Source organism: Rhinolophus hipposideros, assembly GCF_964194185.1.
Source record: "Rhinolophus hipposideros genome assembly, chromosome: 16".
NCBI lineage: Eukaryota > Metazoa > Chordata > Mammalia > Chiroptera > Rhinolophidae > Rhinolophus > Rhinolophus hipposideros.
In genome coordinates, this window is record NC_138062.1 from 19,103,458 (window position 1) to 19,118,380 (window position 14,923).

Below are 14,923 nucleotides of genomic sequence, written 5' to 3' on the forward strand. Positions count from 1 at the left end.
TGGGGGTGATTAGATTAATCTCAGAATCAAAAAACTTTTAAGGAAGTGGAGACCTTGGAGGATTGCTGGTCAAACCCAGAGAGTAAGATTTCTCGATTCCCACCTCCTTAGCTCTGATGCTTCTATACAAGGTGACAGTGATAACCTCCTGTCTGAGTGGACAGTTTACCATGGGTTGGCCCCTGGGCGCAGGGTAAAGGGCATCAATGGGCCTGCATTTTACTGTGACTCTGGCTATCGCAATTACCTTGAAATCTGAGAGTTCAGGATAGCCTGAAGAACTGTTTGGTCTGAAATGTGGCACTTCCTTTTGGGGACACCAAGAGTCCCAAGAGGGGCCCCTACAGGGCATCTGAAAATACCACCCTTCTTACTACAGAGAAATATGTGTACTGCCCTCATTCCCTCAGTTTTACAGTAAATATTTATTGAATGCTTATGAAGTGCCAGGGCCTGGGAACATAATGGTCAGCAAGACTGACTACTTTTGCAAATCTCAGGGAGTGCAGAGACCTGTGTGGGTACGTGGAAGGGAACTAACTGCCACTATGACCAGTGCTGTGGAAGAGAGGCGCCATGTTATTGTGGGGGGTCTGGCTTGGCCAGGAAGCCCAGGAAGGACTTTCCTGCAGAAGCCACAAGGGAGCGGAGACCTGAATGGAGAGGAGGGTTGTGAGGTCCCAAGGGGCCGGAGAAAGTCCCCTGCACAAGGAGAGAACAGAGTCTGCAGAGCTGGAAGCAGGCCCACTATGAGGGAGGTGAGGTTGGCGTGGCAGGCGGGCACACCGTGCAGGGATCACGTCTTTGTCTTCACACTACTGGGAAGCCCTGCCTGCCGTGTTTTGTGTAAGGGAGGGTGTACAGAATAGGATTTCAGTTCCAGGAAGCTCTGCGTGGGGGGGTGGAGGGGCGCTGGCAAAAGACAAGGCAGGCAGCCAGAGGAGCAGTCCATATTGGACACGGTGACACTGGTGGCCAATGCTACAAACAGGCAACGACACACAGACTGAAAAATAGTTGAAAAGATCAGGCAGGTGAAGATCACAGGTAAATGGGCTAGCTCTGCATCTTCACATGTTCTCTTTAACAGCAAAGATTTCCACTGATGTGAGGAATGAACCCGTATTATCACCCAGCTGCTCAGAAGAAATTGAGTCGAAAGGGAGACAATCACTTAGGGGAACAACATTCCAAATAATTTCCTTCCCTGGATGCTAGCTTTATCTTGTATAGAAAGGAAAAGACTTCTTCCGAGGGAGCAGAAATTTGAAGGGGGTCACGCTGAATACTAAAAGTGCACAAAAGGACCGTGATATTACAGGGCAAAAAAATCAGTGGAGAAATGTTCACCAGTCAAGGCAGAGTAAGCCTGGTGGAAGGTCTTACCTATAAAGAGAAGGTGTTAGGTGAACAGAGAAACAGTCTCAAACATGCCACTGCAACACTCGACATTCGTACCCACCCATGACGGGACGTGGGGAGTGCAGTGGGTTACACAGAGTTTGGACTTAGAAGGATCTGTGCCTGAATTCCATATGGGTCACTGAAGAATTAAGTGACCTTTGTCAAATCCACAACCTCTCTAGCCCGGAAAGGAGGTTTAACGATACCACCTTCATCGGTGATGTAAGGGTTAAAGAAGGTACTTCACGTTCAAGTTCTTAGGACATAGTACATGCTCAGTGAAAACTAGTAACTAACGGACACATGTATCACTTGCTAAATGTCCGGCCCTGTTCTAAGGTAGTCTGTGTGTATTACGTCTCTTAATCTTCACAAGGATTCTACGGCATAGCTACCATTATTATTACAGAGAAGTCATTGCCCAGGCCCATGAGCTGAGCCAGGATTTGAATCCAGGCTGGCTGGCATCCCAGACTGCACTCTTACCCACAAAGCTACACTACCTTCTGTGTGGTCTCTTAACATCTACGCAACTCGTGGATAACACATATTCACCAGTCCTTCTTGGAACAGGTAGGACAAAAGAGATGGAGGAAGCAGGCATGAAGGGCGCATGGGAGAAGTCATTGAGTATGCAGGAGCCTAGGTAACTGAAGGAAGACTTTTGCAATTAAGAAATAGAGTAAGTGAAAAGGATTTCAGTCTTTACTTCTCTCTACAAGTTAAGAAATGCCCCACTTTTCTGATACTTCCACAACACGGGGAACGGGTCACTTTGCAGTCCTCACCCCTGTCCACTGTCTGTACCCGCTTCCTGGGGCAAGCCCGGATGAAGAGGGAAGGGTAACACAGTCATGAGGTGTTTGGCACAGAGAGGAAGCTCATGGTGGCATTATGACTAACTACACAGCCATCTGTATATTAATCTTTTGGCCGCCTAGCCTGACATCCATGTTTCAGGAAAAAGGAGAATGAGAGGCAGCCAAACTTGGAACATTCCCCCTATGGCATGTGCTTGCTTAATGGGATTAGATCTCCACTATCATTAGTCATCTTTCACTCTCTGCCTGTGTTCTGAGGACAGAGGACACTGCTCTTATGACTTAGTGCCAGCAAGCAATGTAATTTTTAGTGTCGAGATGATATTCCTCAAGCTCCTCTTCTGCTCCCGGGCCTCACCGTGTTTGTAAAGTGCAGAAGGCCACCCACTCTCAGGGATGGCCAGCTTAGCCTAGGTGGACAAAGCTGGCACCTCATTCGGGCTGCAGGGACTACCGAGGTGGGAGAGGGTGGTAGAGAGGGACATTTGTTCCATCCAGACACAGGATGAACTGGGTCTGCATTTTCCCAGGGAGGAAAACAATACATGAAATACAGGCTTTACGATGTAGTCAATCCTGAAGCACCTTTGTGCTGTCCTTCAGCTGGTAACTTAGACAGTTACCAGTTCTTCCAGAAAAGGGGCCGGTTTGTAAATGTTGCAAGGATCCCACTTCCTAACTCTTAAGCTACTTGAACTTGAGTCATTTCACTATGAAAAAGCCTCTCCATCAGAAAGTGAGCAAAGGAACCGGGAAAAGGCAAAAACTGTTAAAACAATTATTTCTGATTAACATTTTTGGTTAAAAAGTTGGTAGAGGAGCAGGTTGAAACTAACAGCTAATGGGGAGAGGATTGTTTGTTATTGAACAAAATCACCACATACCACAACAGGTTCCCTTAGGGCTGCACAGTAACAGGCTACCTGAAAGACTTAGCTCATTTGTATAAATATTTATTCAATAAATATTCAGAAGTTGCATCAGAAAGCTGTAGAATTAGGACTGGCCAACACCCCATTACTTTCCCTGCCTGTTGTTACTTAGTAAAGACAAAACTTTTTTCTATTCAAGTTTCTTTTCTGGATAAAAATGAAATGGATGTTGAATGTGTAGTTTTATTCCCTCCCACGCTGTAGAAAATCTAAGGGTTAAAATCTGACAGGCTCTACTGTCACTGTAACTGGACAATTCCAGGCATGAGACGGCCTGTAGGGTCAACAGCACGAAGCTGCAAAAAGAGAAGATTTACAATAAATAATAAAACAGTCTATAAAAGATTATGGCTCTAAATAGTGATACATTTTGCTAAGTGCCAATTGTGGCACAAATATCTCCACCTTTCACATCTGAGTGCCAACGGGGAGCTGTGCTGCACGCAGAAACGAAGCCCCATCTACTTAAAAACACCCCTCCCCATGTACCACTGAAACCAAACATTACGGGAATTCTCAGCTTGATGGCAACAGCAAAACACAACAAAAAGGAAAAGAAGGTGGATACAGTATGTAAGAGAAAGTTAAGGAAAAAAAATTAGTAATGACAGTAATTTTTAAGGAGCAATAAAGAGATTTTTTGCCTTCTAAAAGACAATAATATTAACTCTTAGGACCAAACTTGAGGATGGCAAATAGAAAGATTAAACATAGGGGGGAAAAAGATTTTGCTCCATAATGAGTTTTTTACTCAGAACACGTAAGGATCTATGTATTTTAGGATAGAATGAAATTCTTTTAAATTTAAGAGTTTCCAGCAAATCATCCTGAGGTGATATTCTGACTGCAACAGACACACGGACAAAATTTTCTTTAATGAATTAAAAAAAAAAGATGGGGTATTTTAAGTAATAGTACTTGAGTACCCATCCAGCTCTGTATCATACAACGTAACAGGGCTTCCAGATTTTTTCCCCAAGAGCTGGGTAAAATTTGTTCAAAACAATTTGGGTTAATTTTTATTTTGCTTTGTTTTCTTTTAAGGCAATTTTAAGACGAAATTATCTGACTTAGATAGTTCTAAGAAGCTGTAGGTGGCAGAAGGAGAGCCAGCAGCCCCATTCTGGGGTGGCAAAGTTCTGTGGGAGCCAATGTTTTCTTTCTCTAGCTGCTACTTGCTCACCAGCAAACCCCAGCCTCTGGGCCACCTAGATGTTTGTTTATCCCTCATGGTAAGGGGGCCTCGTCAAGCTCTACTTCACCCCAGCTATGACATCAGAGCCCTGAAATACTAGTTTTCTGTATTGATACGTCATGTTATTTTTAAAGAACTGAAATTCCATGTATTTCTTTAAAACCCTTGTACTGGTATTTTTAAAAATCTGACCTCTGAATCACTTAGACCTTGAGACATACCCAAGAGTGACACACTGCATAATATTTAAAAATGAACAGGAAGCCCGAGCTGAAAACAACAATCTCCCATGCCTCCCAAAGCCTCAAGAAGAGATGGGCAATTGGCCAAAGTTATTCCACGAATAAATGGTACTCTAGTTCAAAGACTCTCTGAATATGTGGAACATGGCTGTGACAGATTGAAATGGATACAGGTAATGTCCATATGGAATCTCCATGTCCATATAATGAAACTAAAGGAAATGACAACAAACTGGAAATGTTTTCTTTGAGCAAAACCTAGACCTTTGGTAACAATAACAGAATACAGGCCTTGCCAAAAAATGAAAGTTTTTTTTTTTTAAGTCTTTCGAACATATCAAATAAACAAGATGGGATTATTCGAAGGTAAGGAATAAGGGAAATATTTGGAGTAGTTATAACTGCCTTCTCAGTGTTTCCTGAGATACTTTAAGGTCAGATGAAACTTTCTGAGGTGAAAAAGCCTGCATGTAAATATGCTCAGAACTCAACAGCAAAAACGTTGCCATACTTTATTTTCAGATATTCCACTTTTGAAAAAGACCAAATAACATGATTTCATTTTCAACCAAATTTTCACGATTAATGCAATTTTCTTCATTTTTTTAAGGTAGTGTTTATTTTTCTCAAATATTACTGTCCTTGATTAATTTATATGCTAATAATTTATAACAGAATAGATGCTTAATATTTTTAAAATGTTTACATATCTATATATTTTGTAACATATTAATAAATGATTTTATTTGAAATAGATTAAAAACTTCATTCCACAGATTTTTGTAAAAGAGTTTTGAGCACTTAAAAAAAATCTCAGTAAGGTCATTTTGCTCTGGTAAAGCAATCTCTAAATGTCACCTTGGACTGTACGTGGTCCTAATTTCCACCTTTGGCCCTCAATTTCATTTTGGATGAGAGATAGTGTAGCTGCATTTCTTTCAAAATGGGCCTAGATATTAACATTTTCGGTATAAGAGTCAATACCCGTTTTCCTACCAGCATTCTTATAGTCAGTTAAAAAGGAAATCTATAGTGAAAGGAAACACAAGTTTAGTGGTGCTCGTGAACACTGTCCTTCCCTTTTCAATACTACAGAAACGGGCACCCCTATTCATGAATGATTTTATTTACTTATTTTAATGAAAGAATCCTGGATGGTAAGTCAGGAGGCATGGGGGTGGAGAAGAGTGCTCAAGATTGAGAATGATTTGGCGTCTCTGACCTGGAGTCAACCCTGACCATTCAAAACATTAAATTCCATATTCAAGCTTAAAAGGGACACAACAGAGAAGACCTCCTGTGACTCCAAATGGGCCAGGTCTGGAAATCCAGTTACCGATCATGTTGGGTAGACACATTAGGTAGATCAATGAAAGAAGACTGCAGTGAATAAAACTTAATTAATCGCTATACATCATCAAGCTTAGCTGGGTATTTATCTAGACACTGAGGCTGGCACTGCAGATTCAGTGGGTTTCCAAATGGGGCTAGTGGTAGACGGAGAATCAAGGTCACTCCATCATTCTACTGCCCCTACAGGCACCAGTTTCTTCTTTAATTTTGACTGACAAGAAAGCTAAGATGTGTTTCCTTCTCCTTCTAGTCCATGGACATAGCTTGTGTACTTCGCTGATTGCAGATCAAATAGAATCTGCTCACCAATTAAAAACCAGTGGAATGAGTTGTTAATTTTGTAGGGTGTGCAATGGTATTGTAGAAAATATTTTCATTTTTCAGAGATATATATCAAAGAAGCTGGGAGTGAATGCTATGATGTCCGACATGTGATTTAAAATATAGGGGACAAAAGGATGGGTGAGGTAAACATAGCAAATGTTTGTTCAATCTGGGTGATGGGGATATGCTGATTTGTTACATTATCCCTTCTACTTTGTTTTGAAATTTTACATAGTAAAAAAAAATCAATAGCAACAAACAAAATGTTCAACCCAAATAAACCACCAAACAGAATAATAAATGACAATAAAAGAAGATATACGAAAGAACAAATATAAATGCTCCCTCATGAATAAAATACTTGATATCACTAGGAATCAATAAATGAAAAGGTTTTGACTATGAGATATAATTTTTAACCTCCCAATTGGTAAAAAACATTTTTTAATGGTAAAGCAGAGATCTTTGAAATATTCTCTCTTTCATTAGTTTATGGTAGAATTGGAGATTCAACCTTTCTGAAAGTCATTTAGACTATCCATACCAAAAGCCTGAAGACTGTGAATGTTTTTTTGAGTCAATTTATCCCAGGATCATTTATATTAGCAACAACTTGGGAAAACAAAACCCTTCATATCCAATAACTGGAGACTGATTAAATACGTTATAACACAGGCAAACATTGAATACTAATGCAAACATTAGAAGAATAATATTGAGCTATGTTTATTGACATGGAAAGAAGTTCTTAAAATATTGCTAGGTGAAAACAGAAGGGTACAGAACTGTATATATAGTAGTATCCAATTTTTATAGGAAAATATATATATAAATTGAGCCAGGATATACACCATCGACTTGGCCGTGATTGTCTATGGGTAGCAGGACTGATTATAAATGATTATTTTTTCTTCTTTATGCTGTCCAATATTCTCTGGAAATAAAAGTGTTTCTTAAACTATAAAAAGATTAAGTTTTACAGTTTAAGATCCTTTATTTTTATTTTTAAAGAGACTCTTAGTCTTGTAAAGAGCAAAGCTGAGGGATGATGTATTTTAAGGCAGTTGTAAAAGACACAGGCGGAGACAACTGTATCTAAATTATGATTCCAGCAGTATTACTGAAGTTCAGGTACAAAAGGCTGACAGCCGTAAAAGGAAGAGGCTGTTTAAAATATTGCAGGAGAACAATAGCACATCTAAGGAAGAAATATATATTGGTAATGTTTTTTATTTTCTCCTCTGAAAAGTACAAATGCCTTCTATTTAGGGTTGTCTCAGAGGCGGGCCAACCCGTACAACCCAACACCAAGTTTTCAGGAACAATTCCTGTTAAGGAAGGCTGGAGCATTCATCCACTGTGGAGCCAGGAAACTTCTCAGGACAAGGCACACAATGGCAGGCCTTGTCGGGGGTTGCTGCAGCCGGGAGGCCAGACCCAGAGAGCCAGAGCCAACCACAGGCCACGGAAGTGAACCTGCACGTCCGGATCCGAGAAATGTCAGCCTGTGGAGGGACCTGGATCTCCCGCAGGAATCTGACTTTCTACATAAACAAGGTCAGCGGGCCCTCTGCAGAGGTGAGCAGAGAACAGATGAGCTGTCTTCTCTGCAGAGACGCAGGACTCTGTCCTATGGAAGCTGGAGGTAGTAACACCAGAGAGATGTGGATGCCCCTGGCCCGCTGCATCAGCCAAAGGACTTTTCACCCCTTAACAGAGGTCAACCCTTGACTATTTGATATCTTTCTAGTAATAACCATGGAAACACTCTGGAGAGCAAATTCCAGATAAGAAGCACAGGAGTGAAGCCTGCACCTAAGCCACCTTTTGGCCATGTCACCTCTGCATAACCTGTCAAAAGTGACTAGGAGAGAATACAGATTTTGGGTGTCTACGTACAGACACCTACAAATTTACACTTTGTTCCTGACTGTTCTGAGTTATACAAATAAGAGGGGGTACTGTTGCAAGCCTGGAGAAACAAAGGTGGGAGAGCCCATGGAAAAATGAGAAAAAGAAAGTCACAGCCCTCTTCAGATCCTGAACAGTAGATTTTAAACATGCCTCTTCACATAACACAACACTAAACAGTTCTGGAAGCATACTGTTTCACCTAGAACAGTTCAATATAGATGTCACAGGTGGGAGAAGAAATGGCAGAGGCTGATACCTACGGGACAATGCAGTATAGCAATAGATAAAAGTACTGAAAAAGGTACGGTAAAATAAGAAGAAAAAACCCTCAAATGGCAGCAGTGCACAAAGTAGTTTCAGGCTACATGTATTCTTTTTTTTTAAATGATCCATTGTTTTCCAAGATTAGGTTAATTCCTTTGAAAAAACGAAAACTCAAAGATAAGGTGAAAAGCATATATTGCCAATGAAAAGACTCTCAAGTGAACATTTGTGTCAGGGCAGCTGCAGACAGTGGTGCAGGCTGTGCACTGCACAACGTACCACCTGCAGGGGGGCATACTTAACATCACAGGCATCAAAGATTTACTTCTTTATTATGACCGTATTCCAGTAGATGGCAGTGTCTTGAGGAATGGTGTTTTTTATAGCCCACCAACAGCCTTGACTTCACCAAGAAAGCATTCACTGAATGTCCTAACTGAAGGCATTCCATGAAATTAGTAGTGATTTCCATTTTTTTAGAAATAGAATTCTCAGTGCATTTAATCTTAAAGTCATAAAATATAAAGAGTAAAGACAATGTAGGGAGAGCTCCTCAAAAATCACCAATTTCATCTGCTCTTGTTTCCTGTATATTTTCTTAATTCCTATGTCTACTCCAGAGCTCTTTGTATATAATCTTTTACTTTTTAAGGTAATGGAGCATTCTTCTCTTAGGTCTTTCAAAAAACGAAAAGGGAAAATTGCACAAATTAAGGCACCACATCATACTTTTATAAATTTGTGCAATTTCTATTACTGAATCATAAATATTTAAGGATGTACATCCAAACCATCACATCGGAAAACTCTACATTGAACACTTCCAGGTACCTATGTTCTTCAGTAAACACTGTAAGTGCTATTATCTAAATCATAGAATAATAGCCCACATTTCAAATTCTGAAAATTGGGCAAATTAAATGTTGGTCGGCACTGCATGATGTGAATCTACCTTTCTCTGATTTTCCCACTTTTGCTTTTTGTGTAGTAATGCAGAAAAGGACAATTCAGGTAAACACTTCCTTGCTTTTGGAATAAAGCAAGCCAGGGGTGAGAAGTTTTTCTTATAAGCCTGCAATCTTATATCCCCACGGACACTGCATTATTAATGGGGAAAAGAGAACAAATAACCAAGAGAGGTTCCTGGCAGCCATTGTTTGAAGTTCATGGTGTTACACAACATTGAGCATGTCCAATTCACCTGCCAGAAGCTATCTGATTCTTCCTCTAGGGTTCCATTTTCCTATTTTGATCTTATCCAGCATCTGGCTGGGTGATGGTCCATGTCAGAAGATGGAGATCTTCTTTTTATTCCATTAAACTTTGGGATCTGGTTATGATACCATAGCTCATATATTTTCATCTACAAATGATCAAGTTAGCTGGTTGTCTGTTCCCTCTAGAACCTAGGCTTGTGCTGGGAAAGGAAACAGAAAAATCAGGATTTTATTAGTCACCTAAGTGTTCAATCCTTCTGTTCTCCTGGGGCTGACTGGACTGTCTCCTCGTCTCATTTGTCAGGTGGAATGGCATTAAGAACACTCAGTCCACACACCACCTCAAAGGGGGCGCACAGCCTTCTGTACACTTAGATTGAATTTTCTGGACTCTAAGGTGAAACAGGCAAAAGGACGGCTGTTTTAGCGTTTACAGTGAAGTTCCAACTACAGGACTGATTGGACAAAGGTGCCCGAGGAGACAGAAGGAAGGGGTGAGGTCAGGGCACTGGTGAGCAGGACCACATGATCCAATCATTCTAGCTGCTAAGTAGATTGATTTTTCTGCCTGGCTTCAAGGTGTGCTTTGGTGATTGTTTTTCTCCTTTACTTTTGGGAAGATGAGCCTATTTTAAGTAGCAGAGTATAAGTCCTTAGGATTTTATTTAAAATGGCATTTTTCAAACCGGTGGTTAAAATGTCTGGGATTTGCTTCAAAATAATTTAGAGAGAGGGAGGGGAAACAAAAGGAGGGGAGAGATGAAACAACTGAGTCATGAATTGTTCAAACTGGGTGATGGCTACATTCTCGACTTTTGAAATTTTCCATTGTAAGAGTTTTTTTAAAAAATGAGGTGGAGAACCAATGATCCAGAAACTTGCTAGTTATTAGTTTCAACCTTTAGCTTCACCTAAATCTCTTTTTAAACATTGCTAACAAGGAATGCTGTCTAACATCATTTTCTCCCTCCATACCGCCCCACCTTCTAATAGAGCTATTAACAAACAGAATTGCCAATGGATAGCCAGGACCAGGCAGGGTTTGAGGAAGAGGGAGGGCAATCATCGGCCCGAGTGGGATGGAGAGTTAACTATACACACATTCACAGGCTTCATGCTCTCTTGGTTCCCAGGCAGGGAAATCAGCACCCCCATGTCTTATTGCTAAGCACACATTGAAATGCCAAGCTATCAAGTATTTCATCCTGGGTTGCTACACTTTTCCTTAGTTCTTGTGGCTGCAATGAGAGTCAAGATCAATTGATAAACAACTGTGGATTTATAAAAGACAGGGAGAGAATCAGCTTCTTTCTTCAGTACTGCCTGTCTCTACTCTCCCCTCGTCCCCCTGGATGTCAGACCCTATGGGCAGCAGATCTCACTGACTGGAGGAGCTCAAGCAGCCATAGGCATTTGGAAGAGTTGATCTGAATACTTTGCTGAGGCCAGCGTCCCATGGCTGCCCTTCACAATTAAACTATCTTAAATGTACCTAGAAACTCGCAAACAGAAGATTCTGAACTTGATCCCAATCATGAGCCATTGTTTTGGACAGCCCGCTGCTTCTAGGAAATCAAACACGAGAAGTCTGATAACTAACCAAACATCCCACTAAGTACTTACAAATCTGAAGATACGGAAATTTGGAGACCATGTAAATCTTTTTGAAAAGTATCACAAATCATACCTGAAGACATAACCCATAAGCTGACCTTGTGCATACAAAAGAAGAGTTCCTTCTAAACCAGGACTCACAAAAGAAGAGAGAGTTGGCATTTTTTCCCGTCCCTGCTATCAGTTAACTCAGGTTAAAGAGGATTTCTTGGCACAAAGCAGCTTGATTCTATTCCACCTGAAGTAATGAGGTGAGAAGGTAAAAAAGAGATCTATTTGAGGAAAGGCTAATTGAGCAGGTTGCCTACTGAAAGAAAAATAAAAACACACTGAGGATTTTGCAGACGAGCAATACACCGAGAATTCTGTAATACTGACTTCTGAACACTGTATCATGGGATGGGGTGGGTGTGGGGGGCTTACAGGATGCACTGCTCCCTTTGCTTCGGGCAAAAAATCTCATTTCTTCTTACTCATAATCTACTAGCAGGAAGAGAACTTAAGGATTACTTCATTTTTGCCAAATGGCTAAAAAACAAAACAAAATAAAACAAAACAAAACACTTTTTCTATCCTATAATTATGCTCCAGCTCCAGCCAAGGTAATTTGGGCCGAGGCACATTTTACTTGTTTGGGGCTAGTTCAAACCTCCTCTTACCTTCCCAGAGAACACCTGAAAAGCATAAAATAACATGGTCTGGCCACATACCTTTCTGCTATACAAATATTATCATGTAATCTTAAAGGGCCAGCAGAAACCCACAGTACGAGCTGCTGTTGGGGTCCTGCCCAGATGCCCTCTAGGGCACTAGTGTTCTCTCCCAGTGGCTGGGAGTGATGGCTGTGCCTGGGAGGCTACACAACGGCTGATGAACTTAATGAATGATAAGGGGCTACAAAGAGATGGCCCCCTTGCCTCGAGGCAGGATTTACTCTTACTCTGGGGTGCAGTTCATGCTCCAGAATCCTCTGTGGGAGAGAGCTGAGGCCAGAACCCAGCTAAAATCACATGCTTGCTCTGCAATTTCTTCCCTCTCCTGCCCCATCACTTCCTGCAGGTTCCTCTGAGAACACACCTCAATAAAGCCCCTCCAACAGGAATCCCCATCGTAGGCTCTACTGCTAGGGAACCAGACCTGTGACACTTCCGAGAAGCCCATGGAAGCAAATAAAAATGAACACTTATTGTTATTAGTCTCCACCTTTGCCTGTCTATCAATATGGCCAAGGTCATGTGTTCATTAATCCATAGACCCAAACACATACACTAAATAAATAGCCTTAAGATTACGAGTAGGAGATAGGCTGGGATCTATAGTAGCCTATGTTTCCTTATTTGGACGTCCCACTACATTGACAAAATAGCTTTTCCACCTTTCAGACCCATTTCCCAAAGCAGCACATGGACCAAATCAAAAGACTCATTTCCCATCTGTGTACTTATCCACGGAGACATGGCTCACACCATTCTCCACTTAGAGGGACAGTCCTTTCCCTAACACCACATAAACTCTGTGTGAGGCAAGCTGGCTCTATTTTAATTACCGTTTGATATGTGATATTCTTCTATTCCAATTCATAGAATTAAAAAGAAAACACAACTCAGGTTAAGGTTCCACCGAGCACTGTCCACATGCCTGATGATGCCCTGAGGTCAGTTCACACCACATCAAAGAGAAAAGCATCTGTTTATCTTTTGTTGCAAGAATGAAAAGCGCAAAACCAATCAATGCTCCCATCAGGACAAATCTAAGTTCACTCAGGAAAGCAAAGTGCCTTGACTGAAAGCCTTCAGAGCGGGAGGTCACATCTCCCAGAGCTCCTTTCCCACAGTGGTGGGGTGTGCGCTGGCTGGCGCTTACCTACCCCAGTTCAGTCTCGGGATGAGCAGAGCAGCACTGGTGGGTCCCCCTCCTTCGTCTGGAGGACTTGTGGGCAACACACCCTGGCTGACCTTCTCAAACTGCCTTTGGCCTATGGAAAGCTTCCTTACCCACTGGTTTTCCTGCAATTTTTTAAAGCTTTGTCTTTCTTCTGCTTTTTACATTTTTGCCCACCTAGTAGTGTTGTGAGATAAAAAGCTGGGATATCCTTGGTGACGAATTATCAGCCTATAGCTACAGAGATACTTGGGAGCACAGCTGCAACGGGCACCCTGGTCTCCCAACTGAGTGGGACCTTCCTGACAGACAGCTCCAGATGCCAATCACAGTTATGTCACTCAACTGAATATTCAAGTCCAGAAACGTCTGCAAAGAGGATATTAGGTTGGTGCAAAAGTCATTGTGGTTTTGCAATTATTTTTAACCTTTTAAACTGCAATTGCTTTTGCACCATCCTAGTAATATCTACTTCACAAGATTATTGTAAAGAATAAAAACAAGTACATATAGAAAACTCCCCAGCAAAGTCACACCTCTTGGATGTTTAATAAATATTAATGGTCCTTCCCCTTGGTGTCCTAACTTTCTGTATTGTTAGCACCAACCAAAGTGCTCAGACAAAATGGTGGTCAAGGACGTGACACCTTTGAAGCCAGCGGGAGAAAAAGGTTTGGGGAACAACATTCAACACGAGGTGTGGGCCTTATGGCCCCCACACAAGCGGTATCCCAAGGGGACCCCACACATAAAGAGCCTACCTGGTAGTCGTCCGGATGGTATTTTCTTTTGTGTGGTTGTGCTCTTTGCTCACTTTTTCTGTAAGGAGAAAGAACGAAACACGTACCTCTTAGGTTTCTCACACTCAATTGGTGTCCTTACGGCTTAAGAAGAAATACTGTCAACATTTCTCTTTCTCTCTTATGGTTTTCTTTTGGTTTCTTTTTTAAACATCCAAACTCTCCCTGTCTTCTTGGTAAAGACCATCATCAAAAGCATGTAGCTAGCATCCATAAAAACAGTTTATTAAAAATCAATCCAAGGGAAATAGTTACTAACAAATTTCAAGTGTATTGTCTGGTTTTCATCAGGCCTGAGTAACACACACACACACACACACACACACACACACACACACACACACTTCTAAAACACACACACACACACACACACACACACTTCTACTAGATCTTTTCCCAGCTGAAAATTTCTGCTTTCCTCTGATTCAGCATGAAAACTGCAGTTGTTGCAACTGTTCCGCTTCTAACTTTGATGACAACCTTTAAACATTCTGTATTGTCAGGCCCCTTTGTGAGAAGGGGCATAAAAACAGCCATAAGACCTCTGGGTGCTGCAGTCATCGAGCGCTTATTCTGATAAATGTCACCAGGGACAAAAAATATCATTAGACCAGAAGAGGTAAACCCTCCCTTACGTTGTCTTGAGGTCTATATCTACCAGCTGTCAGAAATTATTTAATTAGCATTCAAGAACAAAAAAGTTGAACTCTGGCCTCCCCAGTATAGTTCAATGTGAGGATTCTGCCCTGCCTGTCACAGCTCTCAATGGCTTCTTTTAAGTATCCAGAGAAAACCTGGCCAACTCTACAAGGGTTTCAGATTTCAACGGCAGGGCAAGTAAAAAAAACTCCTAATCTTACGGATTTTTTGGAAAAATGTCAACAAAGATTTACAACATCTGTCCCATAGTCTGTAACATGAATCTGAAGCTGCTGCATGCCAGTTTACGTGGACAATTCCTT

At 41.4% G+C, this 14,923-nt stretch overlaps 1 protein-coding gene across 4 annotated transcripts in view; it reads right to left on the reverse strand.

The window, feature by feature from the left end:
• Nucleotides 1-14,923, reverse strand: part of ZNF827 (zinc finger protein 827) — a 152,251-nt gene that overhangs the window by 51,264 nt on the left and 86,064 nt on the right. For all 4 annotated transcript variants that reach the window (XM_081077334.1, XM_081077335.1, XM_081077337.1 and 1 more), the window contains exon 7: nt 13,923-13,980. In XM_081077334.1, the coding sequence (XP_080933460.1) occupies nt 13,923-13,980 (58 nt within the window). The remainder of the gene's footprint in view (nt 1-13,922; nt 13,981-14,923) is intronic.